Source organism: Eubalaena glacialis, chromosome 7 (genome assembly GCF_028564815.1).
Source record: "Eubalaena glacialis isolate mEubGla1 chromosome 7, mEubGla1.1.hap2.+ XY, whole genome shotgun sequence".
Taxonomy (NCBI): Eukaryota; Metazoa; Chordata; class Mammalia; order Artiodactyla; family Balaenidae; genus Eubalaena; species Eubalaena glacialis.
The window spans coordinates 58,141,625-58,154,628 of NC_083722.1; the positions used below are offsets into that span (position 1 = coordinate 58,141,625).

General features: G+C 36.4%; 1 protein-coding gene across 10 annotated transcripts in view; it reads left to right on the forward strand.

Moving 5' to 3' along the window:
* Window positions 1-13,004, forward strand: part of RBMS3 (RNA binding motif single stranded interacting protein 3) — a 718,572-nt gene that overhangs the window by 502,280 nt on the left and 203,288 nt on the right. For all 10 annotated transcript variants that reach the window (XM_061195214.1, XM_061195213.1, XM_061195218.1 and 7 more), the window contains one exon: window positions 426-505. In XM_061195214.1, the coding sequence (XP_061051197.1) occupies window positions 426-505 (80 nt within the window). The remainder of the gene's footprint in view (window positions 1-425; window positions 506-13,004) is intronic.

Below are 13,004 nucleotides of genomic sequence, written 5' to 3' on the forward strand. Positions count from 1 at the left end.
CCAAGCTGGTTCATCTCGCTAAGCCTCGCTGCCCTCACTAGTGTGAAGGGCAATAACGAGACCTGCCTCTCAGGTTTGCTAACTCAAACACTCAACACACATTTATTGATCACTTTCAAGTGCCAAGCATTGCTGTGTGGATTAAGTAAGATAATGCGTCAGGATTACGTCTGGGTGATGACTCTGCACAGTGCCGTCCACGGTGGCAACATTCAATAGAGTAAGTGATGCTCTTAGTAGTGATGAATTTGTGATGTTCTATCCACCTGGTCATGGTGGTCATGGCAACAGTTGACAGTTCTGGTAAAATTCTGAAATCAAGCTTTTCTGTGGTTTTGTTAATTTCCTTTTCTTTTTAATTTATTTTTCCTGGGTATGTACAACTTCATGAAAGCATATGATCCCCTGTTTACTTCTTTTCCCAGAATGGAGTCTACTGAAAAATGTGAAGTGGTAATTCAACATTTTAATGGAAAATATCTGAAAACACCACCAGGCATCCCAGGTAAGAAATACCATAAAGTAATCATTAAATATTATCTAGGCTCATTGCTGCTATCAGAATGAGTATATAGTAAAGCCCGTGGTTGGCCACTGGGAGGGAAATTTTTGCCTTTAAAAATATGTATTTTTTTAATACTATGTAACAACGCATCTTTCTCAAAACTACCAAAAGCTTCTTGGTTATTGTTCTTTGGCCTGTCTTTTGAATCTCTGCTGCTAATTCCTTAAAGTGAATTAGAAGAAAAACATAGCAAAGAATAGGTTAAAATGCACTCGAAGTGAAGAAAGTTTGTGACTCCTATCATTAATATTGGTATCCTGATTTCTAATTTGTAACATATCTCAACTGTGATATATTATAAATAAAATGACAGTGGCATCCATAGATTTAGGCCAGTTGACAAACATTTCTTACCAGTCCATGACAAGAAGAGTACAGAAAAGGAGGGTAAGCATTTAGAAACTTTTATAGCAATATGACATTATCATGAAATCTTAGTGCATAACTTCATATTTTACAAAAATATCAAATGCACATTGAATTTATTTTAAGCTGTCCATGCTTCAGAGATAGTCTAGGAAGCACCAATCTAGGCTACCTCAGGGCATTTCACATTTCCGAAGGCAAAATTCTTAAGATTTGACACACGTTATAAGATGATATAACTTTATGCTATTAAGAATTACAGTCAATGTAAAAGAATTGACTATATCACATGTATCAGGATGTGAGCTAGAAATACCTCAACATGATATTAATTTGGAAGTAGTATATATGAAAAGTATTGAATATTAAGTGAGTAAATTAAAAAATATATCTTACTCATATGTCAATAAAACTGGAAGAAAAAATATATCTTACTCATGCATAAAAATATTAAAGGTTGAGTGAAGTCCTAAAAAAAAATTATAACAAATAGGTAAGGAAATATCTGAGTACACACGTTGGGTTATTTGTTGCTTTTCGATTTTCCGTGATTCTCAGGAGAAAAAATGTGAAATTCTTCAGTCTTACAATATTTTTCCTTTTGATGATTTTAAGCTGCCTATCTGTAGTGTTTGCTACATGAAGTATCTACTATTTAAAACCCATGGCTAGAGAGTTCAGGGGTTGAGCATTTTGGTTCCTTAAAATATATTGAGGTTATATAGAAAAGGAAGTCTGAACAAAAAGAGAAATATTTTTGTGGCGGGATCAGGTTCCTTTTATGACTCACTCAGTTTTGGGAGGATGTTGGGAAAGGAGAAAGGCCCTTCAGACTGACACTTGGATGATCCGGAAAATCCCAAAGTAGGGCCCCTGGTTAATCATGAGCCGGCAGTGAAGTTGTACCTCAATTTGGTTAGTTTCCATGTGTGACATTCCCTTGAGAACCGGCTGCATTATGATCCAATTGGAGACATATGGTGTTGTTGAGAAAAGAGTTAGCAGTTTTCATCTCAGCATGTCAGCTGCCCTTGCATTTTAAGAGAAATACTTTTTTTTTTCTTTTAGCATAAAGGACATTTTAAGACACTCTGCTCAGACCCATCACTGAGTAAAGGAATTGCATTGTTAAAGGATTTTCCCCTTATTCATCTTATTTTAATCCAACAGATGGCTACCTATATAGAAGGCATTCAAACTAGATGTGAATTACATGGTTATAGAAAAAATTCAAGAATGAACAAAATAGGTGGAAATTATTGTTGATTGAAGTTTTAATACAGGTCTCAGTTTTTTATGATTCTTCCTTTTTGGAAAAAGACAGTGAAATCCTTCTTGACCTGATTGATTTGAAATTGTTTTAGGTTAACCCACAGAACATACAGCTGACTAATAGAATTTAATGCTAAAGACAAATAAAGTCACTACAAGTCCCCCAAAGATCTGAGCATCCTTCCTTGAATAAGCAGGCTGTGATATTAACCTATCTAATATCATAGCTACACCCAATGAAAACATTGTGAATAGCAAGAATTTTGTTATGGGTTTCTTTCTCACTTTTATCTCATGGGACCACGAGAGGCAGAATAATTATGCTCATTTAAAAAACTCTTAAGAGATACAACTTTATGCTTCTGAGATTAGCCTTCAACATAATAGAATTAAATATACAATATTGATCATCATCAGTACTTGAATTTGCTTATGTATGCTTACTTTGGAAGTCAAATAGAGTTTAATAAAGGCTTCAAATGCTAACAGAAGACATATAATTTTTTTAGTGAAGTATAGTGGATTTACAATGTTATATTAGTTCGGGTATACAGCAAAGTGATTCAGTTATATATATTCTTTTACATATATATATATTCATACATATTTATATTCTTTTTCAGATTCTTTCTCCTTATAGGTTATTACAAAATATTGAGTATAGGTCCCTGTGTTATACAGTAGGTCCTTGTTGGTTATTTTATATATAGATAAAAACATATAGATATAGCATATAGTGTGTATATGTTAATCTAACTCCTAATTTATCCCTCCCCCCTTCCCCTTTGGTAACCATAAGTTTGTTTTCTATGTCTGTGAGTCTGTTTCTGTTTTGTAAATAAGTACATTTATATCATTTTTTTTAGATTCCGCATATAAATGATATCATATTATATTTGTCTTTCTCTCTCTGGCTTACTTCACTTAGTATGATCATCTCTAGGTCCATCCATGTTGCTGCAAATGGCATTATTTCATCCTTTGTTATGGCTGAGTAGTATTCCATTGTATATACGTACCACATCTTCTTTATCCATTCATCTTTCAATGGACATTTAGGTTGTATCCAGAGAAACCATAATTCGAAAAGACACATGCACCCCAACATTCATTGCAACACTGTTTACAATAGCCAGGACATGGAAGCAACCTAAAGATACATAATTTTTGATATTTAAGTTTGATGTGGAATAAAATGACATAATGCAAGAGGCTGGTATTTTGGAAACCACTGTAGTAAAATGACTGCTGGGTTCATTTTCTCCGTCACGACAGGGATAATTAAATTTGCGTGCATGCTGTTTGCCTTTCTTGGTCCTCATTGCTTATTTCTTGTAGATGGTTGAAGTCTTATTTTCAGAAACTCATATCTTAATCCTATTTTCTGTTCCGTCTTGAGGAATGTGAGTAGGATGTCACAATGAGCCCTGATATCTAGTGATTCCTTTGATATTTTCAAAAGAAGTGATGGATTCCTAACTTTTTAAATACTAATGTAGCTTTAGAGAGATGGTCCTTGCTTGTGGGTGCTAATTAAAATCATCTATAATTGATCTGACCACTTGCAATTAAAATAGAACTTTAAAAAAATTGTAAAAACCTCAGTGTTTCACTTTATCAAGATTTGACATTTTGAATTCAGAAATTTGTGGGTTTTTAGAACAGCACATGGATGGTTTCAATGCAGTGCTTTAAGATTGTGTGAACGAGAGACCCACAAGGATCCAAAAATGACCTAAGATCTTTCAGACCCTAAGACAGCTGTGGAAAAGAGTGAGCCTTTCTTCTAACCTCCCTCTAAGCAAACAGAGAGAAATCGGTACCATATTCACATCCCTTCCTTCTCCATTAGAGATGACTTGGGGAAATGTGTCATTTTTGTTCTGTCACTCTTGACAGTGGTTCCTCTTAAAGTAAATGCAAAGTTCATTATTTTTCTGAGATGATGATCTAGTTTCCAAATCTCATCCTGTGTCATTTCTATAGAAGAACAAGATAAAAATCTACATCAACCCAAAACTTTGACATTGATCAGGCTTTCTCTCTCTGAGTTCCTCCTATTTGTTTATAACAGATTTAATTTTATTGAATACATCATGGATCGTTAATGCCTATTACAGCCTCCCAGAACTAGCTCTGTTCACTTTGAATTATAACATTGTCCCCAGATTTTGGCTACCTGGGTCATTGAAGCTAGATATACATCAAAGATAATCTAATTATTTGAATTCTGGTATGTGAGGTACAGGAAATTAACTAAGACCATGTGGCCGTGTTGCTACCAGCAGGTGGGAAGCAGCGGCCAAAGACATGTTAAATAGCGTCAGTCATGTCATTGCTCTGCAGAAAGGGATCATCTGGTATTTTCTCCCTACCCTAGAGGGAAAAGAAAACACTGTTCCATAAATGTCGCATGTCGTACATATTGATCTTGATGTTTTCTGGAAAAAATGAAGCATCATTAGTTGCTTGCTTGCCTGACCCCAGACATTTCTTTGTTCCAAAACAAATTGCACAGCAACTTGTGCAGCCCCAAAGCGTTCCATTTTAAAACCTCTAGCAGAAAGGGTAAGTTCCTGGGCACTTCAGGGATCTGTAGGGCGTGAACTAGAAAAGCTCACATTCAAAGAGCCCGGGAGCACCACGTGGAAAGGCTTCGGCATCTAAGAACATGTATTGACGAGCAGAACATTCAGGCTGGTTTGAGGAAAAAGAAATCACGTTTTGCTCTTCAACTAGGCTTTTGCCTGTAAGCACACGTTCTTATCAGTGGAGCAGTCTTTTCAGAAGACAATGGAATAACCCACTTTTAGTATGATTTTATTACTCTTTGGATAATTATATCTAATCCCAGTTGAACTCCAAGAAGTAGGGTAGGGTTGAGAGAGACCTCACCCTATTTGGGGATCTTTTCAATTTTAGCAAATCTTCTGATCAACAGAAATTTGGACAAATACTTACGTGACAAAGGAATCATGTTTTCCTAATCAGTAAAATAAAACTGTGTGCCTTCTTGATCCTTTTTTTTTTTTTTTTAATTCATTTTTGGCTGCGTTGGGTCTTCGTTGCTGCGCGTGGGCTTTCTCTAGTTGCGGTGAGCAGGGGCTACTCTTCATTGCGGTGCGCGGGCTTCTCATTGCAGTGGCTTCTCTTGTTGAGGAGCACAGGCTCTAGGTGCGTGGGCTTCAGTAGTTGTGGCTCGCGGGCTCTAGAGCGCAGGCTCAGTAGTTGTGCCGCATGGGCTTAGTTGCTCCGCAGCATGTGGGATCTTCCCGGACCAGGGCTCAAACCCGTGTCCCCTGCTCTGGCAGGCAGATTCTTAACCACTGCGCCACCAGGGAAGTCCCTGATCCTTTGATATATAATTTTACGATTGTATGTTTATGTTAATAAAAAATGTGTAGGATTTTGGATGTGTATGTGTATTTAGGGGAGCATTCAAGGAAAAAATATTTACAATCTGATAATTTTTTAAAGAAAATGGAAAAAATTAATGTTGTTTGCATAAATTTAAAACTTCCCTCAGAGTAAAGTATCAACAATGTACTAAAACGAAATGTAGGTTACAATCCTGAATATCTGAGCAACAGACACATTTTTATCAGGGAAAATGTTGCCAACTCTCACAAGCAGTGTTTCCTCAGTGGTACCAGTCTGATAAGTCACAAATGCAACTATAGTTGAGTAAAAGGCAGCAAATAGAAAAATATTATTGTGTACAGTTTAGTAAAAATATATCTCTGATTCTACTCATGAGAAGCACTGCCTAACTCTGAGTTTTTCCTCTTTGCGAAACTAAAGCATCATTTGCATAATAAACTTCGCAAACACCTTGATCCCCAACTGGGTGTTGGCTTAGATTTCTCATTAATAAGAGGATTTTTGCAATACTTAGGAGGTACTTTCTGTTGTGCTCTTCATCTTTAATGTTAGTGATGCTTTCTAGATTATTTCTATCTACCAAACACATAGTTGGTTGCTTCATGATGAAACACTGCTGGAGTATTATTAGTGAATTTCACAGAGCAAACTGACCACTTCATAGCCAATAGAGTCTTAGAGGCTGTGAAGTCTATGTTCTTGGCCAATCATTTCTCAACCTTTCTATGGAGCCACACCTGATATGGTGAAGGTAGTTTGCGAGTTGGTAACTAATTAGATAGGGAAGAAAGGAGACAGAGATTTTTACATTTTGAAATCTGGGTAGTGAGAGGCCAGATACAGAAGGTACAGGGGATCATCTTCAGGAGATTAAAAATGATTGGAATGGGTTTTGAGTCCTGTGCTATAACCCTCCTCTGCCTGTGATCACAGCTGAGGAAGAGGGGTGCATCCAGGAAGCATCCCACATCAAGCATCCAGCAAATCTCTCCGCTTTTGTAATTCAGGGAAAATGTATAAAATCTAAAAATCTATAAAACCTCACTCAACCTGATATGGGTTTTCTGCAAAGTTTGGGGGAGTTATCACTCCCTAGTACAACTCTCAATCAATGGGAAATGAGAGTCAGCAGATTCTAGGAGTTTCCCACAGTGGTAACAAGCTCAGTGAGGCACCTTTTATTGTCTTTTCTTTCTTCCCTGACTTTCTTTTCCTTTCCTATTATGTTTCTGCTTCCTGGCATCAGCTCCCAATTAAACTATCTTGTTCCAGGCTCTGATTTGGGGGAATTCAAATTAAGGGGGGTGATCCAGCAATTGTGGTAGAGAATTATGTTTTGATTTAAAACTTCTGGCCATAGAGGAAGAAAGGAGATACAGCTAAAGTAGTGAAGTGAATTTCATTGACCAAATATATTGTTTTCATTACTTTATTTTAAAAATTTATAGTAGCATTTATGAACCATGTATTAGGGATGATAAAGGTGAATATTAGTGATCCTAGACAGATGGTAGTCAGAGTTTAAATTTAACAAGAGAGATGTGTAAGACAATGAGGATGAAGTGCCACCGTGACGTGGCTGACCTTAGAAAAACTGCAGACATGAAGAGGTGGGTCGTTGATGAAAATGGGGAGAGAATGAGGGCCCAGGAAATAGTCATAATGCCAGCAAAGTGAAGGTGAGGGGCGGACATAGAAAATCATGACACAGAGAAAAGAATTTGTGAGATTTTGGTCTTGGATAAAGGTAGAGCGGTGGCCATTGATAATGGGTCCAGTGTGGGAACATCTGGAGTTGATGGAAGTGAAGTGATCTTTAGTTGAACAACTGGGCCTTCTGATTAGTATGTTGCAAGGGTTTTCAACAAGGTTGTAGATTTCCTCACTAACCTTCACTCTTCCCTTGATCTTCCCTAAAGTTCTAATCTTCATAGGAGAAGGTTAGGGAGGGTGAAGAGTGCTAGAGTGATTTTTTGTTTATGTATTTGATTCTGAGTTTTCTAAACCAGGGTTTTGTTTAGTTGTTTTATTTGTTTTTATTATTGTTGTTGCTTCAAGTGCTGTTGTTTAGCTCAGTGTAGATTCTCAGTAAATGTTCTTTGAAGTTGATGTACAATTCCATGAATTGAATAACCCTCATACTTATATTTGCTTTTAATGGAATTCCTGAGGGCGTATGGGGGATGCCCACCTTCTGTGTCATCAACAAACTTGTAGGAAAACATTGAGAGAAATCTTTAAATCTTTTCTTAATTTCTGACAAAAATTCTCTACAACACATTTGTGTATCTAAATATACAGAGAGAGAGCTATATATTCACAAGAAAAAGAAACTTAATTTGATTGAGAAAGACTCTAGTTGCTTTTTAAAAAGCCTCATTTTTCCAGGACTGCTTTCCAAGGTGTTATGCTGGTAATCAAATTGTTATTTCTTTAAAGAACTCATTCTTTATGGGACAATGATGAATTCTGCTTTCCAACATAGAAAATAATATCGCCTAATTTATATTGAAATAATGTCTAGATCTTAACTTCTTGCCACTGGATCTAGTTAGGCACTATTACTATGCTGTACTTTTTTTTTTTCTTTTTTCACATAAAAATGTGACTATCTTGAGAATAAACAGAAGAGAGAGTTTCTTGGTCTATGCTTTTATTCCTTTTGGCATAAAGTCACTTCTCTCTGCCTATAGGAAGTACTGCATTGGCTTATCATTCCTATTATAATATAATGATATATAATACAATATGTAGTATTTAATCAATATGATATGGACAATATGTTTTGCTGGCCAAATATTTTCTATAATTATATATAAGCACCAATGAATAGTAGCAGAATTTGTCTAGAGTCTGCACTTGACTCCAGAATCTGATTTTTTTTAAGCAATCAAAATTTCATGGAACTGAGAAGAGGGATGAAGAGGTTTTCTATACATCTCCAGAATCACGAATCATCCTCATCTATTTTTATGTAAAATAATAACTCCATTCAGGTCTTCAGAAATTTCTGCATTGACGATTTCACAGTAAAGACTTACAAGGGAATTCCCTGGCGGTCCAGTGGTTAGGACTTTGCACTTCCACTGCAGGGCACCCAGGTTCCATCCCTGGTTGGGGAACTAGAATACCACATGCCACACAGCGCAGCCAAAAAAAAAAACTTACAAAATAAATTACAAAGCCTTAATTTTATTCCTAAGATGATGTTGGGCTTTGCCTTCTGTGAGCATTGCTAATGGGTAGTTAAACCATGAGTGTCTGTCCAAATGAGTCCTGTTAGCAAGCAAAGAGGTTTGAGTAGCTTAAGACCAATTAAGACACAAGCCATAGAAACCAAGCTCTGAATAATTAAGTGCTTAGTGCATTTCCACATCTAGAGTTTCATTTAATAGGATTGATTTAAAAATACATTCTAACCAATTTTTGGATAAATGGATAGTAGCCTGAATTAAATTCTCGCCACTCTCTCCTCGTAACTATCAAGAAGCCTGCCATGTACACAGCTCACTATTTATGATCTAATTTTTTAGAATGAAAAGTCTGCAAAATTTAAGAAAATATTTTAAGAGGAATATAAATGAAAACGCTCATTAAGAGAGCTCTGAACCAGCCATCATTTATCTTATAACTGTTTCCTCTGATTTCTTACCTCTTTAAGCCTATGAATGATGAATCAATTAGTTTATTTATTATTTTAGTCATTTTTCATTACAGAAGAAGAAATCTTTCAAGGGATATTGGCATGTTTTTGATCTATTTTTAGAATTCATATATTTCAAAGACATATTTATCCAATTAGACTGTACATTTTTCTAAGAAAAAACTTTAATGTTTATCTTTCCCTTTTCCTCAAACAACTCATAAACTATTTGAATGTAAAGACTGCACCTTGGTGTTCATGTTTCAAGCATCTAACCCAATGCCTGTCACAGAAGAGTACCAATAATTATTTGTTAAATGAGTCAATACCTACTTGTGATAGGCAGAATCATGCCCCTCCTCCCCCAAAGTACTCTAAGTCCTAATCCCCATTCCCTGTGAATATGACAAAGGAATTAAGGTTGCAGATGGAATTAAGGTTGCTAATAAACTGACCTGAAAGTAGGGCAATTATTCGGGATTATTTGAGTGGGCCCAGTGTAATCACAGGGGTCCTTAAAAGTGGAGGAGGGGACAGGACAGGAGCTCAGAGGGATGCAATAGAAGGACTTGAGCCACCATTGCTGGCCTTAAAGATGAAGCAATGTGGGCAGCTAGCCTCTGGAATATGAAAAAAGCAAGAAATTGGATTCTCCCCTAAAACCTCCAGGAAGGAACTCAGCCCTGTTGACACCATGATTTTATCCCAGTGGAATGTGTGTCAAACTTCTGACCTACAGTAGTATAAAGTAGTGAATTTGTATTATTATATACCCCCTTGTTTTCTGTTAATTTGTTATAGCAGTAACATAAAACTAATAGACTAGTATAGAACTCATTTCAACTGAATATCATCCAAACTATTTCTAAATTACATTATAAACAGCCTCTGGAGAAATTTCTTAGTTTCTCGTATTTTTAACTTTCTTTGTATTATTTGGTGGCTTGTATGTTAAACAGGAAAAAACTATCTTGTTAATTATTTTAACTTTATAGTTTCTTTATACCTTCTCATAAAGATATATTAGAATGGAAGACTGTTAAACATCCGAAAAGAGAGTCTTTGGAGATGGGTGATAAGGTATCAGAGAACATTTTCGTTTTTTATTGAAGTATAGTTGATTTACAATGTTGTGCTAATTTCTGTTGTACAGGAAAGCAACTGAATTATACACATATATATGTTCTTTTTTATATTCTTTTCCATTATGGCTTATCCCAGGAGACTGGATATAGTTCCCTGTGCTATATAGTAGGACCTTGTTGTTTATCCATCCTATGTATAATAATTTGCATCTGCTAACCCCAAACTCCCACTCCATCCCTCCCCTAACCCCCTCCCCCTTGGCAGCCACAGGTCTGTCCTCTATATCCACGAGTCTGTTTCTGTTTTGTAGATAAGTTCATTTGTGTCATATTTTAGATTCCACATATAAGTGATATCATATGGTATTTGTCTTTCTCTTTCTGACTTACTTCACTTAGTATGATAATCTCTGGTTGCATCCGTGTTGCTGCAAATGGCATTATTTCATTCTTTTTCATGGCTGAGTAGTATTCCATTGTATATATGTACCACATCTTCTTTGTCCATTCATCTGTCAATGGACATTAAGGTTGTTTCCATGTCTTGGCCATTGTGAATGGTGCTGCTGTGAACATAGGGGTGCAAGTATAGAGAACATTATTTTTGACCTAAAGAAATCAAATATCATTTCAAACCATCTGTTTCCGTAAAATGTGCCAGGAAAAGTATACCACTGTAACCTAAATTCATGCAAATGTGTACCTCTTAACTCTCAACCCTCATATTTGCTTTCAGTAATTGCTGTTATTAAAAAAAAAAATCATTAGGGTTTAGAAGAGCTCAAAGAGGTTATAAAGCTGATATCAGCCTTGAGTTTTAGGTGATTATATCTAAAGCATATATGATGCCCCATTCTGGCTCACTGTCCCATGAAATGAAGAGTGCCCTAAAGCTCTGAATAGGTGAGTCCCATAGGAAAGCTTAGTTTTGAGACATAAGTAGAAGTTCAGGGAGATAATTATCAATATTTATTAAGTTTTAACATGATATACAGTTGGCCCTTGAGCAACCCCCGGGGTTGGGGCACTAACCTTTCTCACAGTTGAAAATCCTTGTATAACTTATAGTTTGTTCTCTGCATATGTAGTTCCTCCATATCTGCAGTCCTACATCCATGGATTCAATCAACCTCGGATTGTGTAGTACTACAGTATTTCAATTTACTATTGAAAAAATTCCAAGTATAAGTGGACCTGCCCAGTTCAAACCTGTGTTGTTCAAGGATCAACTGTATATTCTTATTATTCAAGTGCTTAAATTTGTATTGCTTTAAGTGCTTCTTATTATTCACAGGATTAAAATACTTTCAGGGAATTTACAAAAATATATTTCTCGGCCAAAGATGTATTACAGTTCTGTAGCAAGATTAGGGGGCTGGAAATAGGGTCATTTTCTCTTGAACTGAGAGTGGGACTTATTTTGGACCGGAAGTTGATCAAATAGTATACTGTCACTGAAATGTCCTAAAGTAAAAGACTCAACAATTTAAGTTGATTTCTAGCTGTTTGGTGTTAGAGCAGATGTTAGCCCTCCCAGGGTGCTTGCCTGACTTCCATCAGCCAGCACCTACATCTCTCTTTGTAGGTGGGCTGTGCTCAGGCTGGGGGAGCCTGGTTTGCTGATGCACAATGAGAGTTAGAAGTATCTAGGAAGTCCCTAGATACTCGGGGGCAGCCCTTAAACAATGATTGACAGGAGTTGGGCTCTCTACATCCCAGTTCTTTTGCTCCTGATGAGAACACCCTGATGTACCCTATACTATCTCCACAGTTTCCCTGACTTACCTGGACATAGACATACTAGACACACTCTAAGTAAGGTAGCAATTGTTGATAGTTATCAGGCTTCTCTGCAAAAAGCAAAGACAGTTTGACTATTGATAAGACCTTTGTAGTGGTGGATAGAATTGCAATCCTGTGTAATGTGAGTGAGTAGGTTACTGGTGGGTAGCACGATTTAGCTGATCCCACTGTGTCTTGATAAAGGTACATCCAAAAGAATCAAAATTGTACCAGTATACAAGATGATGGGGTTTTAATACAAGCATTCTTAACAAAGCACAAAAGCATAGAAATCAAATATTGAAACTATTTTTTATGAGCAATCACTTTAAGATGGTGTGGTATATTTGAACCAAATGGTGGTCCAGAGACCTGTGGGGTCCCTGAGATTCTTTGCCTTTCTGGTGGTCTGCAAGGTCAACATATTTTCATAATATTGGCATATTGTTTGCCTTCTTCACTCTGATTCTCTCATGAGCATCGAGTTGAGTTTCCCAGAGGCCACGTGATATATGATATGGCAACAGATTGAATGCAGAAGCAGATATTAGAATCCAGCTGTCTTCTATTAAGCCCAAAATTACAGAGATTTGCACAAATATAAAACAAGGCCACTCTTGTGTTTATTTATTTTGTTTTTGAATTTTTTTTGTAAAAATATATCACTTGTGGTATCATGTGATTTTTAAAAATTTTTTATTGGAGTATAGTTGATTTACAATGTTGTATCAGTTTCAGATGTACAGCAAAGCGAATCAGTTATACATATACCTATATCCACTCTTTTTTTAGATTCTTTTCCCATATAGGCCATTACAGAGTATTGAATAGAGTTCCCTGTGCTATACAGTAGGTCCTTATTAGTTATCTATTTTATATAGTAGTGTGTGTATGTCAGTCCCAATCTCCC